Source organism: Suillus fuscotomentosus (genome assembly GCF_016647785.1).
Source record: "Suillus fuscotomentosus strain FC203 chromosome Unknown F5891scaffold_121, whole genome shotgun sequence".
NCBI classification, from domain to species: domain Eukaryota; kingdom Fungi; phylum Basidiomycota; class Agaricomycetes; order Boletales; family Suillaceae; genus Suillus; species Suillus fuscotomentosus.
In genome coordinates this window covers 63,554-86,483 of record NW_024539633.1, presented here as the reverse complement: position 1 = coordinate 86,483, position 22,930 = coordinate 63,554, and the positions used below count along the sequence as shown (strand labels likewise).

General features: G+C 40.2%; 1 protein-coding gene across 1 annotated transcript; it reads left to right on the top strand.

Moving 5' to 3' along the window:
• Nucleotides 1-19,025: 19,025 nt before the first annotated feature.
• On the top strand, nucleotides 19,026-22,583 carry F5891DRAFT_986524 (uncharacterized protein; the record flags this gene model as incomplete). The annotated part of the gene is made up of 18 exons (XM_041377787.1): nucleotides 19,026-19,164; nucleotides 19,341-19,403; nucleotides 19,461-19,549; nucleotides 19,792-19,824; nucleotides 19,883-19,960; nucleotides 20,055-20,082; nucleotides 20,408-20,477; nucleotides 20,595-20,754; nucleotides 20,895-20,993; nucleotides 21,049-21,249; nucleotides 21,295-21,343; nucleotides 21,568-21,617; nucleotides 21,659-21,714; nucleotides 21,767-21,863; nucleotides 21,918-22,015; nucleotides 22,163-22,252; nucleotides 22,301-22,346; nucleotides 22,434-22,583. The coding sequence occupies 18 exons, from the start codon at nucleotides 19,026-19,028 to the stop codon at nucleotides 22,581-22,583; spliced, it is 1,596 nt and encodes a 531-aa protein (XP_041218299.1).
• Between the last annotated feature and the right edge of the window lie 347 nt (nucleotides 22,584-22,930).

Sequence of the window (22,930 nt, the reverse complement as noted above, 5' to 3'; positions counted from 1 at the left end):
AGATGACAGATGAGTCTAGTATTCTTGATCTTTCACCATATACCCAAGCCCATCTGACAAACTAATGTCCAACTGTGGTTTTCTTATTACTATATGTTGAGCAATGAAGTTCCCGTCTACCACATATCTTTGTGAAACAAGCCAACTGTACAAACAGGTAAGCATAAGATTAAAAATGTGCAAAAAAGAAAAATAGAAGTCTTTCTCCGAACTAACTCTCTGGCTGGCATGTCTTTGGGTGACATCTATGCATCTCAGTTTAACCAGCCAGCATGATTATGCATGCTATCTGTGTCAAGCTAGCAAGTTAATTTAATGTGTCAGCCGGCCTGGTTTTACATCTAGTGTATGCCATGCTGGCCAGCTTGATTAGAATATAAGTCAGCCCGGCCAGAGCTCCTGTACACTATACAGTGTAGGGCTAGCCAGTGAGTATGATATTCTCAAGTGTGGTAGAGAAATTGAGTCACCTCTCCTTAGAATGAGACCATGGATAAATGACTTGCCTTTCATATCTGGCTTGCTAGTCAGGAGGTAGGTTAATCCCAGGCTGTGGACAAGTAGGGCAAAACCAAGCCAGATCACTCTTGTCTGGTTTCTATTCATCATTATGGGCAAAGCCAAATCATTTTCGACTCATTAAGTCTCTCCACAGCTGAGACACTCTCATGAGTTCTCAATATTGATTCTAGAAAAACAAATTGTACTGTTAGTTTAACTTTTACCAAGAAGACTTATAAGACTTACAGGAACAGTATCTAGGAAACAGTTATTGGTCATTCAATAGATTTTTTCAAAGAAGCTGGAAGCTAAAGTCTTGCACTCTAGTGCGTCAATTAGAAAATGATTGAGAACATCAAAAGTAAAGGTAGTCTGTGGTCAAGTGGTACTGGCTGGAAATAATTTAGCTTTCAGCAATTGCAAATGCTGCAGACAATCGACCCCAGGACAGCTGCACCAGACAATGTTGTGCAAAAACACTCCAGTGGAATGTACAATGGTCAACTTGGTTGGTATAGTTGGACCATGAACTGTCTCCATTAGTGAAAAATCAGCCTCTGTGTCCATTGGAATATTCTCCCATGCATGCATGTTGTCAGAAAATGGACATGGTTATCCCCCATGGCCCATATGCCAGATAAAACCCAATTCTTTGAGTGATGTGTCATTGAAGCATTTCCCAGTCCACTCTTGAACCTTGTGGAAGGGCAAAAACTGGTGAGCATTGACAATGCAAGAACAACAGAATGTCTGATCTCCACTGCAAGTCAAACAGCGGAATTTCCCTTCACCAATCTGACAAGACTAGCACTGGGATACATCAGAGGGTTTCTCCAAGTCAAGGAGAATATCCAAGTACAAGTCTCGGAAAGGCAGATATTCTTGGATAAAGTCATTTTGTGTCTGATCATAATAATCTCTATTTAGTACATCATTAAAAGACACTGAATCACTATGCTTGCCTTGGTTTTTCTTTGTGAGTTCTCTACATAAGAAACAAAGTCACCAAGGGTTTGTCCATCAAAATCTTCATGACTGTTTTGCAATCCTTGAGTGTCTTCTCTAATATGTTTACAAGGGCTGGAGGATGGAGATGGTGTTAGGACAGTGTCATAAAGGTTATCAGCGCATGATTCCACCCAGGTTAGCTTCCTTCTCTTTCCAATGACTTGTTTATAAGATACATAGGCAACATCAAGGTCCTTGCCTTTAGACAAACAACCTCTTCCTTGGAAGGAAAATGTAGCTGCCTTGAGTCAAGTTTTCTTCTTGGGAGACATAGGGTTATGTGTGGGGGGAAAATTTGATATTATCAACATTCAATTTTTGATAGTTAAAACCATTCATAGGAATCACTAGATCACATCAACTGATATCTTGATTTGTCCCATTCCACCCTTCCTCCTCCAAGAACCACTCCTTTCTTATCATCTACTTGTCACAACCAATAACTTTCCTGCTGCTCCATCATCTGCAAAAATAGGCCTATGTTGGAAAGGGGAGTTGGATACCCCGACTCTAGAGTGGATTTTATCCCTCATAAAATGGGCAATAATGAGCCTTTCTCCCGGACCCCATGGACCAATAGAATGTTGTAAAACCTTCCCAGAAATGAAGACCATTGTCCCAGAGTAATAATCCAGTTCAGCCCCAACATCTTCTAATGTTAACTTAGCCTCATGGTCACTACCTAAACTGATCAGAAGATCAAAAAGAGAAGGTGTGCCACCAGAATCTCTGTGTGATAAAGTTGTACGATTTGCAATTATTTCCAATCCTGAGAAGATTGAGGGCCAATCACAGATGGGTGGTGATGTTCTATCAGAACCTTGAAGTTCCTCAATAATACAAGTGATTGCCAAGGTACCTGCTTTGAATAGATCTGGAGCTGATACAGCAGTAATGGCATTCCAGAAAGATTCAGTAGCTAATAAAATAGCTAGCCACTCTTGGACTTCCATAGACTTATAGAAAGCCGAAGTAACCATTGGGTCTTCCAGTCTTTGCAAATGAAATCAAACAAAGTCAAAAGTAGCTAAACAACCACTAAATTTGGCCTATACCTCATGTCTTTGCATAAAATATGCTAGTGATACTGTGACTCTGCCTGCTCCAAATTCTCTACCCCCCTTTGGGACAAAAAGCCTTGAGATCACTAAGACTGTTGGGTGGAGAATATAATTATTTCAAGAAGTAAAGTCTGTAAACTCTTAGTGGCTGAGTTCACATATTCCTAATTTAATTTATCAATTTATGAGGGGAATTCCCAAGGAAAAATAAACATACAACCTGAGAAGAAGACAGAATATTTGGCAAGTAAATTGTTATGATATTACCTTGCTGGTCCATAATAGTAGCTGGTACTGAAATTTTGCCAATCATAGCTGCAGAAAAGTACTTTGGTAGCTGATCGGTATTAGCGAGGGGACCATCTGATTTAGGTGTAGAGACTTTGGTCATGTCGGCAAATCTGTCAACATCCCAATCCACATAATCTGCAAATGATGGGAATTTAAAACTAAGTGATATCTTGCAGAGTGAAATAACTCACAAGGATTTACTATTGCACGAGCAACTGTCAGTGCAGCTCAATTGATCTCATATTCTGAGATTGACCCAGAAGCATGGAAGTTGATATCACTCATTGCTAAGCAACTGTCTAGCTCATGTCCAATTCTTAATCTTAAGTGAGACCATTCAATAGAGCGGATCAAATAAGGCCCTAAATATAACCTCACCTTGCTTTGTGTAAACGGTGAGGTTGCAATTTCCCTCCTTTGAAGATCCCTGTTGCTGATGATTTTCTCATAATTTCCTTAATCCTTGTGGTCAGAGCTGCCCTCAGCTTGGTTGATTGACTCATTTGTTGGTCCATGGTGAGCAAGGAAAATTTTCAACCAGCTCATTTGGATCAAGACTCAATTTAACTTAAATGACTATATGAAATGATTCCAAAAAAATTGTCCCGTGATCAAATTTGGATATATGAATGGAATCCACTGATGGAAGATGGATTAAATGAAGTCTTGCCCAGATTGTGACATGATCCATGTGACATAATTAGTTCTGTAATAACTCGCTCAGATGTGGAAGAGTGAAGACTAATATTGGCAGACTACCACAGAAGAATGAATGATATTCTGAATCTACTTATTAAGAAAGCAATCACAAAAACAGTAGTGTATAATAGTAAATTGGCATGTGGCAGATGTTGGCAGGACACTAGCACAAGTAGCAATGACACCATATAATACAAACTGCCCTGCACTATTCTTCTTTGAAATTGCCTTCTGACTGACAGTCGATGATCAATGTTACAGCACACTAGCATATTTTGGACTGACGGACAACCAATGATACTAATATGCTAGTGTACTACAAGCATATTTTGGACTGACAGTTGATGATCAATGTTACTGTTCTTCAAATCCCCTCCATGGTCAGAAGGGAAGAGTCAGCCTTCTGATCAACCTTCTGATCAGGAAGGGAAGTTTGTATCATATGGCGTCATTGCTACTTGTCCTAGTGTTCTGCCACCATCTGCCTATGGCAATAGTATATTTTGACTGGCAGACAATACTCAATGATAGCATTGTAGAAACAACAATACAGCGAAGTGCAAACAAGGCTCCTGACTGTATCTATAAGCATTGTAAGGTTGTGCGTTGCCTAGTCTGCTATACTTGAGATGACAAGTGTGTTCGACCCTAAAGAGGAAGCAAGTGCAGCAAGGATCTAGAAGTATGTGCTGAAGCGAAGCACGAGAAAGTGCAGGTGCACGCAAGGCATGAAGGCACAGGAATGCGCGAAGCACGGGAAAGTGCGTGCAGGTATGCGGAAATGAGAGAGACTAAGCTTAAGTGATGATATGATGCAGGATAAGAGATGAGAGTGCAAGATGTCAAGGAATAGATTTCTACTGCGACTTTCTAGGTAGCAAGTGGGTAGGTAAGGTTGGGTAAAGTGATAAGTTCGGTGAGTAGGTATGTACTACTGGCGCTTATATACAGCACCTAAGTGCTGTCATGCAGAGCCAAAGCACTACCGAGTAAAGTATGTAAAGATATATATAAGTAAGGGTCCATGATAAAAATAAAGGTGGAATGATATACAAATAAGGGAAATGGAAATACACGCACTAGAGAGCTTGGTGGACAGTAGATGGATGCTTCTGGATGGTTGGTGCTATAGGGCGCTCAAGCGCAGGAAAGCACACGTGCATATACATTGTGAAGTGCAGGAAGTGTGTGCCCATGGTGCGTGTTGCGCGGGAAAGCTGCGCCTCATATAGGAATAGCTGCGGATAGCACACAGAGTGGTGCTACAAGTTCATACCATGTCCCTAGTGAAAGCTGCCATATCACACCATGAGAGGCATGAGTCTCTACAGCGTCCCTCAGCATATCAATGGTAAGCCACATCAAGGCAGAATTGAGATCTACATAACACATTATCTATCTAAGACATGTAGTAGATCATAGTTGCTTTGTTGCTTTGGTCTGTGCAGCATTTGATTATTATTATTATTATACACTACTGTGCTTTTGTGCTTGCTTTCTTAATATGGCTCTTTGCTAATATAACATGGTCACATGACTTTTTCAGCTGGCAGCAAATAAAGTGTGTCCATCAACATAGATCACTGGGAAGTCCAAGATGAAGGTAGTGAGCACCCTAGACTTAGATGAAGAAGATCAAGGCTAGCTAGCTCCATTTGCCTCTCATTTCACAGAACATACAACACAGCTGGCCACCCATGCAACAATACCAGATGATGTTGCTATCAACGACCAATACACATTTTTAGAAACCCTTAGTAAGACTGAAAACTATTTGGAGCTTGTGGATGCCACTAGTAACCTGGCAATATTAGCCAGACAGAAGGTTAGTGTCACTTAGTGCTGTTGCAATTTTATGGCTTATATATCTAACAGCCAATTTTTGAGCGACACCAAGATTTGCCTATCTGGGCTGACTGGTCTTGGAGTGAAAATTATCTTCCTGAGGACATTCACACCTTATATGTGACACTAATGGCCAGCTTAAACAAGCTACAGACCTGTCCAATCTCAGGGCCATCATCGGTAATGCTAGTAGTACTAGGAATTGGGCTCCTCTATAGGAAGTCTAAGCGTGTGATAGAGTATGAGGAAGATGAGGCTGATCCCAATACCCCTTTCTACCTACCTCATTCTGCTATTGATCTACAGTTCTTAGACGCTCTGAATGAGGCTGTCCAGGAAGTCTTGTTCTCAGTTGTTGGTCAGATTGAGAGGCTGAACAAAGAGGGACTCAGTGACGAGGATGAGGAGATGAGGATGGTGGTAGAGAAGAAAAGGCATGAGGTTAGGGAGAAGAATGTTGAGTCAGAGGAGAATGTAGTTGAGGGAGAAGAACAGGAGCAGGAGGTTAAAGAGGTGGTGCAGAAAGGGAGGAAGAGAAAAATCAACCATGCTTCGTCAAGTAAGTCCAAGAAGCCTAGGACCAAGCCTGTGGTTTGTAGATCAGGTAGGGCAAGGCAACCCTCTAAGAGATCCCAGAAGATATAATCTCGTATCCTCCATTGTCTTCATTGCTAGTCAATTTTGTACAGTAATTACATATGCTTGTCTAGACTTGGGCAGTGCCTTGTGATAAGTTATGACTTGAGTAAAAACTGGCTTTCCTTGCTCTATGTACATATATATTGGCCAGCCTGACTGCTACATAGGTAAATGCAGGACGGCCAGTATGCTAGTTTAATACCTGCAAACTGGCCAGGCTGGCCCCTACATAAGTAAATGCAGGTTGGCTAGTATGTTAGTTTAATACCTGCAAACTGGCCAGTCTGTTAGCATACATTGGTGAATGCAGAATGGCCAGTATGCTAGTTTCATACCTACAAACTGGCCAGCTTCATGGCTACCCAAGTATATATAGAGCAGCTGGTATGCTAGTTCAAGCTTACAGACTGCCCAGCCTTGCCTGTATGTAGGTATATGCAGGGTGACTGAAATGTTATTTTAGACTTACAAACTGGCCAGCCTGATGGCTACCTAGGTGGATGCATGATGGCTGACCTTAGTCCCATCATTCAACTTTTTGGTATCAAGATAGACAGAGACTGTCCCAGTCACATCACATTACTCTCTTAGTGTCAGTATTCTCTAGACATCCTTGAACACTTTGGCATGGCTGATTTCAAGTCTGTCACTACTCCTATAGAGCCCAATCTTGTCTCTCTTGCTCTCAATTGCCTCAAACCACTGAGATATCATTTATGTGTCATGTATCATATCTTGCTACTGTTGGGGCTCTGATGTATCTAGCCACCACCACTCGACCCGACATTACCTAACTGTGGGTATCCTTGCCAGATTCAACTCAAACCCAGGCTTCGCCCACTTGCAGACTGTTAAGCACCTTCTTTGTTATATCAAAGGCTCCATCAATCAAGCATTTGTCTATAAGCCTGACCTCCACTCCACTGAGTTGTTCTCTACATTCTCTAATGCTGACTATGGTAGTTGCAAAGACACTGGGCACTGAACTGGCAGTTATATTGTCAAGATAGGCACTAGAGCGGTTTCCTGGAGCTTCAAGCTTCAAGGAGTGCTCTGTCTACTACTGAGGCAGAGTACATTGCTGCAGTGGAGGCTGGTAAGGAGATCAAGTGAATACATGAGGTCGGGAATGTTGAGGGAAATGAGGTGCATAATATCTAATCTGAAGCATTTGGGAATACCAAAGGTGCGAGCAGACGAGAAACCAAGAAATATGCTTGGTTTTGAGATACCTGTTTCCAAGTGTCATTTTTTGTACTGTGCTTCGTTAGGTGACAAGAGGACATATATCAAGTTTCTCCAGTAGATGTCTGAAGAACATATAGGGAGGTTCTTGATGTCCACATCAGGATGATTGCAACCTTCAACATTATAGTATGGGGGCTTTGTATATGCAGGGTAATAGTGTGAGCACCCAGCTTTATGGTGCCCTCTAACACCATAGTACAACTGACAGCCATTCTTCCCATAGTGGCCGACGAGGCCATTGAGGTATGCGAGCCCAGGGCCATCAGCAGTTTCCAGTGCAAGGAAAGAATGGGAAACAAATATGATATTGTGCATTGCATCCCACACAGTGAGACCTTCTTTTGAAGTACTGCAAGGTGGTGGAAACCAGGGAACAGGAAGGAATTGAGGTTTTTGGGTTTGTAAGGTCCAGGCATAATGACACCAGGTAGGACATACATCTTTTTGTACCTTGTCTCTGGGAAACAGTCTGTGCTCCTGGTGCCAGAAGCTTGCTCTGGGTTGGCAGGCTTATCTGATGAATGATATCTGTGTAGTAGGTCCTGGCACATCTCTGTTGGCCCAGCTGGTTGACGAAATGTAGTCTCTGGCATGACTTCAGCCATTTTATTGCGAAGTTTGTGGTGGCTTCTGTAGATGCCCCAAGTGACTGCCTTGTGGATTCCTCTGCACTTCCTAGTACAGTTGCAATAGTAAGATTTCAGAGGCATCAATGAATGAGGCCAAAGACTGCAAGATATGGAAAGCACAAACAGCAAAGTTGCTTTGCATGCTTCTCATACTTTACAGCCTAGATACCGCAAATATGGTAAACGACAAGACAAGTAACCGTTGTTGCCAATAATGTTGCCTTTCTGAGTTCGTAGCTAATGTGTTTACATGACATGACCTGGAAAAATGAACCAAAATCTGTCTAAACATGGCTCAGCATCTATCATACACCCGCATATCCACAAGGTATGTCCACTAAAAAGCTAGTCATACATCCAGCTCAGGCTCCTTTGGGTTGATTGAAGTGCTCCATGAGCCTGTTAAAGTTAGTTTGATGTATAGCATATGAATCTGCTTACCATGGAGTCGATTTGTGCTGTGCGCATGAATTCCCTCATCATTGAAATTTCGACCTGCCTACCTGTCCAGTTGTTTGTTGGAACTTTTCAGTACCTTGTTGAGTCACTCAGACAGGAACACCCAGAAGTTGTAAACAGGCCCATAGTCATTGATTTGCTGCACAAGGTGAACCGACCAGTGAAAGTTGCCAACGGCTTCATTGACTCTTTGCCATACATCTGAGGGTGCATGCTTGGCCATGATTGATATCGAAGAAGAAACAGCTTACCCATTTGAATTCAAGAAGATATTCTTGAAGTAGTGCTTCAGCTTAGGGTAGCAAATCAAGCTGCACAGAGCTTCCACAAAATATCTTCAGTGCAGTTGATAGATGTAGTAGGTTAGCTGGCTCATCATGCTGCATGCAGACATTAGGTTGCTTTGGAGGCTTAGACTCACTCAGCATCCGCTTCGATTACCTCTCTTCCACATGTTTGTGCTAGCCTGTGAAGTTCTTGATGCACCTTCCATGCCATAAAGTCCATGTTGAATTTTTCTTGAGCCTTGAGATAGCGCTTCCTCACAGACTCAAAGTCTTTATTCAACTTGTCGATGAAGGTTTGCCAAACAATTGGAATCTAATAGAGTGAATTAGTGGTACTAGATAATAAGGATAAATAATTAAATATCTTATGATGATGGGCCAAGCAGTTATCACTGCAAATTTGTACTCATCAGCTGTTGGTGAGCCTCCAACAGGTTCTCCAACATGAAGTGGCAGTTTGCCAGCCCATAACAGTGCTTCAAACTACGTGCGCATTGAGTACGATGCACACATGGTCGAAGGATCCACTCACAGATGCAAGAAATTTGTGTATCATGTCGAGTTCACAAGCTTGGGCATCAGTTGAAAGTTGAAGCACAAAGGGCTGAGTTTTGGATCCATCAATTGTACCACTGTGACTTGACGATTCCTGAAGAGATGTTAGAGTGTATCACTTCTTTTAGATTTGAAATGTACCTAGTAGAAGATTGTGCATTGGGTCTATGATTGTTTGTTGCACAAGATCAAAGTACGAGAGGTAAGCAAGTTCAGTCCACCGGGCACCGTGTTCTTTGAAGAATGCTGCATGTGCACCATCATCCAACAGTGCGTGATCTTCATAACACCACTGGCGATGTGCTTCACCATCACAGGCAGGAAACTCTACAAGAAAATTACAAAGGTCATACAATTATACAATTGAAGCACATACCATTATGAAGAGATTCATCAGGAAACATATCATCTTGTGAGACATCACATTTAGAACATGGCGCATTTTTGTGACTGTGATCAGCGAATCCATTAAGCTTGCACATAGCAGGATGATCACAGACAATGCCAAGGAGAACAACTTGTGCCCTTTGTCCTGCAAATTGTGTCAGTGTATGGTATATTCTCAGACCTTATCCTTTTTGTCGCTGACTTGTAGCACAGAACTACAAACTTACCTATGAGTTCAACCAGGACTAGCATCTATTAAGCCGCAGCAACTCAGTGATAACATGTGTGCGGCATTGTTCACACAATACAACTCAACAAAACCACTCAGTGTGCACTATGCTCATGATCCACATCCACACCCTGAGTCACCGCAGCTACAAGAGTTTGCACTCTTTCACAACTTTGCACTCCTGGATGGACAAAGGATCATGCCACTCTCAAAAAGCACTCATGAATCCTTTGGTTCATCAATTGTGAAGGTTTCGATCGGTGAAGACTTTGCATATAGTCCACAGAAGGATGTAATGGCCATGTTGTTTATAGGTTTAAAGAATAGTGGAAGGTGCAAAAGTGCAGAGTTTGGTGCTGGTCCAATGTTTGTGGCTGGAACATTTGAGGCTATGTTATTTGATTTGAAAAGATTTGCAAACTTGTTGTTAAATGTCAAGTTGAACACTAGAGCTGAAGATGATATGGACTCAGATGCATTTATCAAAGTTAGCATCAAAACTAATGCATAGATATGACACACAATATCAACCATTGCAGAAGCCTAGCAATCCAATTACTGATGTCCAAGTGGAAAGTGTTTATCTGTTCCAGGAATCAGGTAGCAGTGCATGATGGGCAAGCAGAGTCTGTCTTATTACAGATTCAGTGATCTCATAAGAGTTAGATATTTTTGATTTTTTTCTTATTCCCAGGAAGGATCACAGCTGACTGTTTCTGCTCAGACAACTACAGTGAAAACAAGTATTTGAAGCAATCAATTACTTACTTGTTTCTTTAACTTAGACTTCATGAGCTCAGACTCATCCTCACCCTGTTTTCATTTTCATCAACAACCTGTTGGATAAAATTAATGTTGACTGTTGGAGCCTTCACAGTCATTCCATGAACATGTTTCATTATGTCATCATAGTCAGCCTGAGTTAAGAGTAGTGCTGCTTGCCTTAGCCAAAAACCTTGATCTCTCATTCAGAAATAAAACAACATCTATCTCTAGCTTATTTTTTGGGGCACAGATGGCTCAACCAATCCCAGTTGTAACAGGAGGGGATGTAGGTTCCTTGGATTCATCATATTTAGCATCAGTCAGATCTGCACTGGGATCATCAAGAGCTTCAAGAATAGCACTGTGATGGTAAGTATGTTGCAAGTCATCACTATCATTGTCAAAACTGTTTTGTTTATTGAGCATGATAGGTACAATATTGTTAGAGGAGTTTGTGTATTGAGTACAAGTTGAAAACATATAAATCTCAAATTTGTAGTATTACAATCCTAATTTGTATAATTTATAAAAAATGATGCCCTGCCATCATTTATTAAAACAGCTGTAATATATATTAAAAAAGTTCTGTAGGTTATGTAGAACTGTGAGCAACTGGATATCTTATGGTCTGAGTATGCTGGGACCTTGGTAGAACTATAGATTCTATCATTGGCTGCACAAAAACACAAATTCTGTGCTTCCTGTAGGAAAAGTTGTAGTATACTGATATACTCTTCCTATATACTATACCTCTGTATATGGAGACAGATAACTGTAACACATCACTGTTATGCACTGTTATGTAGAATTCTAAGAGGGGCACCATCCACTAATGTTCATAATGTAACCCAAAGAATCTGATATAGCAAGTAAGACTGGTGATGTTAAGTCAGTAGTGATCATAGGTGTGTGTGTGATATGACAGACTTCTGAGATAACTGTTTTTAAAGTATGGTCACTAGGCTCGAAGTAAGAACAGTCTTGTCCCAATGATGAGTGTGGATTGAGGTAGACTTATGTAGATGCAGAGAGCATCTAAGAAAGTCATACTAGAGACAAGAGCTGAGAGGCTCTTGAAGGAAGTAGTTTAGAAGGAAGATTGAGTAGATTCAAGTTAGGGAATCTAGTACAGGATGACCAACTACTTATATATGTAAATTCACTTATCTGATTAATAGATCATTCATTTTGTCTTTTTTCAGCAGTGACAGTAGCTCTTTTGTGCTCATAGTAATGGTGTTTCTGTTAGTGTAGAGGGCAAAACTACTTTGGGCTGAGTTTTGACCAAGTGCCAGTACAACTTAATCTAGCAAACCAGCCACCCTGCATCTACCTATATATGGGTAAGGCTGGCTAGTTTGTATGTTTTGAACTAGTGTACCAGCAAGTTTGAAGTACTGGGAAAGCTAAGAGATGATTTGGTCAATGGCAGCGAGGGGTTTGGATGTCAAGGTCATGTTGTCCACGAAGACAGGCAGAATGATGTGGTCTTCACCTTGAGAATAGATGTAGATTGCTGCGTCCAAGTACATCTGCCTGAATCCAAGAAACTTAAGCACAGCTCTCATCTTCTTATTCTAGTGATTGCCCCCTTGCTTGATGCCATAGATGGACTTGTCCAGAAGACACCCAAGTTTACAGAAGGTCATATGAGAGGAGGATATATGTATATCAGCATGAAAGTCACAGTTTCAAATTAAACACAGAACTGAGAGGAGATTGTTACGAAGATTAGGTACATGCAAGACTTAAGTAAACTTGACTACTCTAAGACTCTTTACCTTGCTCACAGACACAGGATTAAAGACCACTGACCCTACCCCAGCTGAATAGATGATAGTAGAGTCTGCCAGCCGAATTGGCACACATTTTGGGGTGTAATTGTGAATATAGTGATGATGTGGGGTCATATGAGAAGTGGCCCAGTTCATTAGCCTTGTCAGAAAATTCAATTCTTGCTTACTTAATACAGCCCCCTCTATCTCCACTTTCTGATATTCAAATTAAATGCTAATACTTAGCATCTATCTGCAATATCTGCACTTAATCCCAGAGTGTGAAGTCCACTAGGTGCCCCTGTATCTGGAAGTACCAATGACCACCATCATGCATCCATGGTGTATCAGTATCTTTCCTTACCTCAGTTCTCTTATATCTCGCCATGCAGGCAAATTGAGAGAACCAAGCAGAGCATCATCTAGGTAGATAAATTAGTGTATTACTAATTATTCTATCTAAGTGTATGAGATAGTTGCAATAGATTTTGATAGACTTTTTCATGAAGTCTGCTACCCTACACCCTCAAAGATCAACTCCTTCTTACACCAGACTGAGTCTCTAGGACTCTTATTCAAGTTTGAAATCATGACACACTCCAATGAATTTGCTGGTCCTGTTTTTGATGCTTGGGTTAACCAGCATTTGTAAGACAAGAAATTCACATTTTCCTGTGCTAATTTGCTTAGAAATCACTCAGAAATTTCCTCTCATCAGGCCTTAGTCTTTTCATGTATTGCAGTAGAAAAAAATTGAATTGTGACCTTTTGCATCAACATACATCTCAGTGACTCACAAAGATAGCAAAACAGTGGGCAAGCATGAGAAAAAGAACCTACTAGTGTATTAGCTACTGAGATGCAAACATAAATAAGGTGAATAGGGCAAAAGTTGAAAGCTAAGACTGATGAATACAGAATATAAAAGAAACAGCTTTAGAAATATAATCAGTCTAGTATGAATCAAGTAAAATATGCACCAATGGATAAGTAGAGGATATGAATAGGATGGGGGAAAGATGTGCAACAGACCCAAAGCAAAACTAATGCATGTGTGCGAGCTGTGGCCATTGACTAATAATGAAATGATCATGCATATGTGTTATGAAGGACCTGAGGGACACTGCAAAAATAGCCTCTATAAGGCCACAAGGACTCCAAGCCTTACACCAAGTTCAATGTTCAATGTCCCAGGTCAATGTTTGAGTGCATTATCTAATGTCCAAATCAAATGTTCAAAGTCCCAGGTCAATGTATAAGTGCAATGTCTAATGTTCAAATCTAATGTCCAATATCCAAGTTCAATATCTGATGACCAAGTTCAATGTCCTAGGTCAATGTCTGAGCCAAATATTCAATGTTCATATCCAATGTTCAAGTTCAATTTTTGCATTCAATATCTGAGTGCAATATCCAATGTCACATGACTTAGTTATGAGAGTCACCAGCAGACAAAATTCCCAGTGATTTCAATTCAGGCTTTCAAAGTTTTGTTTCACTTTTAAATGTGAGTAATTTATGTTTGGGTGCTAATTCTCACTTTATCAAGACTAATTTTCATGTTAAGTTTCAATTTGTGATGTTAATTTCACTTATTTGATTTCATATTTTGGTTTCAATTACACTTTTTTTTTCAAAACTCCAATTGATGTTGTCATTCCAGCAAGTTCATTTAGGCTGTTTATTTCTTTTTATTTCTTTTATTTTCTGTCCCTTTGGGCTCTACTTGATAGCATGATGACTGTTATAGTAACCCCATCATTTTCCCATCATCACTTGCAGGACTACATATGTATAATATTTCTTGATCCCTGTCTTGCTTCTAGTGTACCTCATATTAACCATAAGGATAACCTTATAGACTGGTCTGTGCACTTCTCTCTACATATATAAACAACCCCAGCTACCTTTCCTTAACGTGAATCTATTCAGTTTATACTTGATACTAACTTGGACCTGAGGGTGCCTACTGATCTAGCTCTTTGTGAAGAGACTAGTTGATATATAATCATGTCACTAGAGTTCTACCTCTAGTCATTGTTACCTGATACTGTACTCTTGATCTCTTTTATTGGAGCTGTTATGGAAGACTCTATCTGAGTTCATAATAATGGCAAGCACTGATGTAGCTGATGAGGCTCCTAGCTATGGCCCTTTTTAGATGGATCTATGTGAGATCTGGGTGCACCTGTGTTTTTACTATGAGTCTAAGTCTTTAGCAATTTTGATGATGTTTCCTCTTCTCTGAGCCTTAAGCCTGGTCCAGAAATCCTTTAGGGTCAATTAGTAGCTATGTTCTGTAAGACCTAACACATTGTTCTGAATTATTATTAGAATTGTTATATCCACATTAGATCTATCATGCAATTATTTCCAGATGTCCAAATCTAATCCACTTCTCTTTTCATTCTCCACCTCCACCTCTGGTAGTCTTCTGCTGTTTATTTTTATTTTAAACTTCATTCAGATTAGTTTTACCTCCTGTTTCTGAATGTCCACTGGAATTCCTATGCATCCAGATTCTGAACTTCCAGACTTTGTTCTTTAGCCCTTGGAAGTTAAGGGTACATACCTGGATAGAGGGCACAGTACACGAACTGAAGCCAAGCTTTTTAAATTCAATCTTTGAGCATATTCTTAATAGTGCCCTGTTGCTACTAGGGGTGAAATTGGTGCAGGTGCATATCATATCATGTCTGCCATGCTAACCAATGTTCAATGCTTTCATTATGAATGCTGATATCATCAGTACCATCTTTCACTCTTTTTGGTCTGTTCTTTACCATGGACTTTCAAAATTTCACCATCTATGGTTCCAATGCTTGAATCAACAAGTTAATTGAGTCTTGCTTGTACTATCTCCAGCCTAGTATTGCAAAACTTATGATCTATGCAGGTGAGAATTTTTGCAACTCTGTGCTCAAACACTATTTTATACCAGCTTCTTTCTGGTGATGTAGCCTCAACATATTTCTGTATTTTTTTGCATAACCATATAGTATGTGCTGAATTTTAACTTTGCATGCATATTCTGAGCAGTGTTTCACTGCTGCAAGCACTTCTCATCTATTTTTCATGAGATAAAAAATACAAATAGTAAGCTATCAATCAATCATCCTCTAGAATTATTGTGCAAAGGAAATGAGTAAAATATGAGTGTGCTATGTTACATTGTGATTTGTAACTCTGAGCCATTTTGCAATACTGGGTTAGAGATAGTAGTATTATAGAAGTAAGGGCATCTCTGAAGGGAGAGTCTACAGCACAATGGAAATAAATAAAATATATATACTGATCTAGCTGTTATTGATAGCAACCTCAATAAGGTCTTGAATTTAGGTGTTGTAGGTGAGGAATATGTAGTAATGGAAAGTGGGTAGTGTGAGATATACTCAGATAATCTTCTGTATGTAAGCTAATGTTGGCCCAAAGGGATTGTTACTAAGGATGTTCCTCTATATATATAAATAGAAAAAAAAACACTAAACTGGGTGCTTAGTCAAGTCTGATAAGGTGTGCAATGATGTATAAAGCACAGAAAAGTGAAAGTGTTATGACATGCTACTATATGATCAGATGTGACAGTGTACATTGAGCGAATATAAAGTGTACATGCAGATAATTAGAGCACAGCAATTCTACATAAGTTGAAAGATAATAAGAAGAAATCCTGTTAAGAATATAATGATTAGCACTGATGTATGTGCAGGTGCTTAGTGTTAGTTGATAGTTATGATGGAAGCTTAGACTTAGAGTCTAATGATAATGTGAGATAATGGTGGTCCCTTCTTAAGAGAGAAAAAAATACATGAAACTATGTAAGTAAAGCTGTGTTGTCAAGCACTAAAGCAAACTAGAAATTGAAGTGAATATATGATAATATGTAATATAAGGGTCCATGACATATAGATACAGAATATGTGTGCATAGTGCCAGAGACATTATCAGGATTAACAGGAATAGAATAGGAATATATACTAAACCAAATGAACATGGAATGGATGGATAAAGGATGAGCAGGATGTGTGTGAGTGCCCAATGGAGCACTAGGTGCGTGGAAATGAGATATGAGTTGCACTGTATTTAGAACTACAATCAATGAGGATGACATAGAGAACCTGGCACCCTTCAAGTAAGAGGCACATGTTCCTACTGTTAATGGTTGGTATAATTTTCAACAGACCTTTTGCACTATATATCTGGATGGATGTGATATTGAGCTTGGCTGTGATTGGCTTCTGTTTGTGAATGTAAGATTTTAATGAGTCTCAATTTATTTGGCCTTCAGAGATGGATCTTACACAGCTTTCTGCTAGTCATACTTAAAATGTTCAGCCTAGAGGCACATATGTTCTTCCTGTCATATCCCATATTCTGGACCTATGTCCAACAATGTTCCCACACTTCATCCAGACCTCTGGACCCCTGTATCTCTATACATCAGATCTTTATACCTCTGCAGCTAGCCTGTATCATTCGCCCTTTGTCCCATTGCCCTAATATCATATCTCATATATCCACGTATCTCATCTGGACCATATCTAATCTGATGTATAGATCTGTTTCCTATCTGATATATGATAAGCTTCTTAATTCAATTCCTGTTCATATAATGTTAACACAGCCTATTTGGTATTCCTTATTCCTGGTATCTCAGTTATACTTACTACCAGTATGCTTACTGATCCATTAACCTATGCTTCGTACATAGCCTCTGACCTTTGATTATTGATCTTTCCAATAGTCACTTAGTATATAAACTCTTGTATATGTCTTGTAGTCCCTCAGTCTGAATATCACTTTAGTCCTCGCACTAGATCTCACACTAAATCCTCATATCAGTTCTAGTCCTCTGACTTAATCAATATCCATCTCGGGCCTAGGGAGAAAATCCCTAGGCCAGAGCTCCGCTCCTCCACTCCTCCACTCCTTGCTCATCCAATCTAATTCTCTAAGTTTCTGGAAGTTCATCCAGATCTTTCCCATGGTCCTCCAGACCTTACAGCCTTTCCTCTGTTTGCTTCTACTCAGGACAAGTCCCGAGTAGCCATTATACATATCCATATCAGGATGAAACCTCATTATAATTTCCAGAAGTTCCTCCGGAACTTTCCCGCACTCATCCAGAAGTTACTTGCACCTATCCAGAAAGTCCTTTTGAAGTTTCCTGCATCTTTGGATGTCCTTGGACTTTCTTCGGGCATCAATCTGAAATTAAGGGCACATACTCAGGTAAGGGGCACAGTGCACAAGCTGAAGCCAAGCCCCTCAGAATCAGTCCTACCCTTTGTACACAGTCTTAATACTTCCAAATAATTTTGATACAGTTGAATGATCTTTTACTGGCAATCTACTCAGATAAAATCATGTTTAGCTATCCAAGCAGGTTGTTCTATTGTTACCTAAGTGAATTTATCTTCATCAAATCACAATGATCATGTAGATAACTTTCTGATGGCTATGAAATACTATAAAAACTAGCTCTGAGTACATTAGCAACTGCCCATGGACTTTCAGTATATGAAAATTTGTCCATTGAAGAACTTCAAGAGATTGTTTCTTATCATGTTAGCACTAGACTGTTCTTCTTCTTTGTCACAAGCATTTAAAGAGTGTGATTTATGGTATCAACAATTAAACACACATTGTGAAGATGAAGAAGAGGTGCTTTCTGACAGAATCACATTTTTGACAGCTGTGTAGACTAATACAAAATAATGTCCTTTGGAATGACTATTGAAAGTTTATAATAACTTTCATGACTTGACAAAGCAACCATAGTAGGCTCTGCTACAAGCAGCCTTTCATGTTATACTGGCATGCTATGATATATTGTGTACTGTCTTGCTGATCACAGCCTTCCAGATCATTCTTTGTCATAACTTGCAGATTTGCTGGCTAAGGACAGATATGGTTACAAATGTGCAAAACTTCCTTCCTACTAATAAGCTACTAATGAATGGTGAGTATTCTGTTTGCTCTCCTTACTGATAAGACATTTACTACACATGTGGAACTAGTCCTTTAGAGATGTTTGTGTCAAGTTTAACTTGAATGCCACCAACTCAAAAGGCAAGTACACCCTCACAACATCTCACTCACCAAAAAACAACTTATTCACTCAGCTCCAATTGACACTTGCTCCCTCAATTGATTGCACATATAGGTTGACTGTCTAAGCAGTGTATGATTATTTAGTTCACTTCAATAGTATATATTGTGCTATTCACCACTCTTTAGATACCCATACCCACATTTTCAACTGATTAGCTTAGGATTAAGAAATGTGATCCACAGGATTTTCTGAGACCTTTCTTATACTTGTATATATGTCCTGAGTATGAAACTAAGATCCATGCATCTCTTGTTGGAAATTTCCTACAGCCATTGCAATGGTGTGACATTGCAATTGCCATTGAGATGTTGTTTCCACAACATCACGTGGTGTTCCAATCTGTTAGAATATTTGATAATCATTATCATATCTTGTTGATATCATGATATCATTCCCATGGTTGCATGCACCATTTCAATGCATTGGAATGTGATATCTCAATCAATAAGGTTGTTATCTATATACCTGTTTATATCACTATCAAATTCTTGTATCTACATATTATTATTACTTTTGGACTGTACACACCTTCATGCCATCTGAATGGACCTCAATTTGCAACACTTGCAGCCAGAAATTCAAGAGCTATGGACTTGCTGCCCACCAGAAGGCCTGCAAGGGGGATGCCTTACGGATGCAGGAAGATCACGAGAGACAGAATGCTCAAGCAGGTGAGTACATTCAACTAGGTCTACTATATGGTCTGTGCATAACTCCTCTTGACAGCTCAAGCTAACCCTGAGCTGCTGAACCCTCAATACTGTCCAGTTTGATTATTACAACAGCCAGGTGCATCCCGAGGTTTGATTTGATTTAATGGATCCGTATTTTATTTAATGATTTCTAGGCTCTAATGCAGCTCCTGCTATGCATGAACCTACTTATGACCCGTATGTAAATCCTGATGAAGGTATGTTTATATTTCTATTGTCAATACTAGACCTGGCCATTCATTTATTGCATGTAGGTCTACCATTCACAGTGCTGCAAGAGGCACCAGATGATCATGTCCTGCCACCTGCATTCCAGCAGGATGACATCAGGACAGAGCATCATGTAGCGGCATCCCTATGAAAACTGATCGCTTTACTGATTTTTGTTGTCATACTGCCACTCACTCACAAGTACCTGAAAATACTATTCCCTGGGAACCGTCTGCCTCACACATTGACTCGAACTTTGCTAAATTGATTCTGAAAGCCAAACTTACGAAACTGCAAATGAATGAGCTTATTGGTCTCATCCGTTGCACTGTACTTGAAAAATTCTCAGTTACTAACTATGACAGCATTTGTAAGATGTGGGATGTAGCATCTCCCTGTCATGCAAATGTAAGTCTGCTGAGTATTGGCTTGCTATACCTTGCTAACAATTAATTTTTAAGTGTAGTTCAAAAAGAAAGTGATTTCGGTCCCGCATAGGGACCAGGAGCACAATTTTAATGTTTGGTATTGTTACAGTCACTACGTGAGCCCCCAGCTACACGACCAGCCCTCTGCCACCTTGCACGGCAACGACACGATAACCGGGCCTTTAGGCCTTGATGATAGATGACGAATAGAAGAGAAGTCCGGAAGATGCCGGATTAGGTAAGCAATCTGGATCGCTTACATGATATGATGACATAGGTCTAGAAGACCTATTTATGTTATCAAGATAGAAGGCAAGCCTCATGTTGCCTCATGTACTGATAGAAGGACGCCTCGCGGTCCTTATCTTAGATAGAAACCTGCCTCATGCATGGTATCTCTGACTCGATAGATAAGCACTTAGAACCCAGCTTCAAGCTGAGCTTAGATACGATAGAGTAGCCTTATATAAGGTCGACAGATTAAAGTAGATGTTCCTTACTTTAATCCTACTGGGTTTTACCTCGAAACCTTTGTCTTGCTAAAGCTACCTGCTTGACATCAGATCCGTACCTTCAGAAGGACTTGAGACCCCTTCTGCCTGTAAACCGCTATCATCGTTCGCCTCCGCAAACGTACGCAACTCCTGCTCTTCTGTGGGAGCCGACCTTGGACTCTCAGCACGTGGTATCACTGTCGTGATCGTCGCTGTTAGATCATCCCAGTTCGCACGCGACTTACCGTCGTAACAGGTATAGGCTGCTCTGGGACTGGGCCTGTGACCTGTTGAAAGATCCTTGCCTTTGTCCGCATTTCATGTTTGATGCTCAGTGGTTGAACAAGTATGATGGACAAGACTTTGTGCATTTTTTTGATGAGCCATGGATGGCCAATGCCTTCTGGGATAGTCAAGTATGTATGTGCTACTAAATTTGAATGTTCTAACAATGTAAATGTGTGTTTTGTAGTCATCCTTGCTGAAGGATGAAGGAAAACCCTTCACTTTTATCATATATGCCAACAAGGCATAACTTTCCTTGTTTGGTCATCAGAAAGCATATCCTGTCATTGCACGATGTGCAAATTCACCTGTCAGAATATGCAATGGTGAGGGTTTTGGTGGTGGTCGCCTCATAGGCTGGCTTCCAATTGTAATGAATTATTCAATTTGTCATCAGCTTCTATGCTTATGACTGACTCTTGCAGGTTGAAGAAGAGAGACAATATTCTGGAACTCAGTCCTTCGTCAATTTCAAGAATGTCGTCTGGCATGAATCATTTAAGTGCCTTCTCAAATCACTCACACTACTCTCAAAAACTGGTTTTTGCATCAAGTGTTGGGATGGTATCAAGTGTCTTTTTTACCTACTTATTCTTATTTTATCGGCTGACTATGAGGAGCAGTACGTGTGTTGCCTATATCATTATGACTCACTAATGGCTATTCTGCAGATGCATTATGACCTTGATATGTGGAATGAGGTGCAAATTCCCTTGTCCTGTCTGTCTTGTTCCTAGAGAGGAACTTGGTGATGTGCTTACATCATATCCATTGCAAACAAGCATATCTATACAAGCTACACTTAGAGAGGCTCGAAGTTTCACTCGACAAGAAGACAAAAAGAAGGTATTAATGTCTTGAGGCCTCCAGGATGTAGATATAAGTTTCCTGTTGTTGTACCTTCATTCCCAACTCTAATTGTTCTTTTTGGAATGCATTTTCAGATGTTGCTCACACAGACATCCATTCTGCAGTCTCATTTGACCGCTTACATGTAAATAACAAAGGTAATTTTTCTGACCATCTTTGGACCAGTTTCAGGAACACATCAAATCAATTGGTCGGCAGACACAGTCTAAAATTGATGAATAGTATGTTTTTCGGCTTTGGGTATAGTGGATACTGACATTACAATTTGAATAGCTTCAACTCAATGCCACGTTGGCACAACATCAATCACTTTAATCATGTCATGGACATATCATTTTCTGATGGCTCAAAGTACGAAGATATTTCTAAGGTAAGGCAATTTCATCAATTCTGACTTGTATTACCAATTCTGATGGTTCTGTAGCTTATTGTATTTGCTGCGCATGACATCATCAACCAAGCCACTCACGCACTTCCTTACCTACTCCTTCAATGCATTCATGAATATGTCAACATTGACATGTATGCAGCTCTCGAACTCCATATGTCAGAAACCATTGCTTAACGCCATCGTACCATAAAGGAGTCCACTCAACTATTGGATGTAAGCTTCTCATTTGAGTTGTGTGTTGAATTCTTACTGACAATCTAAATCATATAGCAATATAGCGCAAAGGATGACTCAGGAAAGAACTGGGCATACCCAAAACGACATGCACACGCTCACCTGTTTGACGATATTGAGGCAAGAGGTGCCATGTGAAACACCAACACCAAGCTGAATGAGAAGTGTCATGGCCCAATCAGACAAATTTATCTTCAGCAGATGAACTTCAAGAACATTGCTGAACAGGTGTGTACTCTCATTTGTCCATGAAAGGGCAGCTAGGATGATGAAGAACACCCTGACAATGATTCTGACGACACATTCTATGTTAAGTTGGGTGTGGCACAAAAGGAGCAGACATTTGTGGCCTTGGAGCAACTGCATACGAATGACAATGTGTTCAATTGGTTTTGCATCAAGCTTGCAAACTTTCTGAGTGATTCCCTCCCTGCTCACGGAATACCTTTATCTGGTGGAAAATGACTCAAGTTCATGCCTGATGAAACTGTATGTCATTCTGTTGTTTTCCAATTCATGTCTAAACTATAGAATGCAGGTGACCGAGCATCAATTCATAAAAGTCAACTACGAGTCCATTGTGAACTGGCGAACCACCACAGATTACCTTCAATGCAGCCCATCATTTCACAACTTCCCTTGATATGACTGCATTATCATTCAGACTCAAGCTGGAGTGATATTTGGGCATTTACTAATGCTTTTCACCTGTGTCATGGATGGTCAAACTCATCCAGTTGTGCTCGTTCACCCATACAATACTCCAGTTGGACAACGCTCTCTCAAAGACAAATACTTTCAGTTCTGGCGTG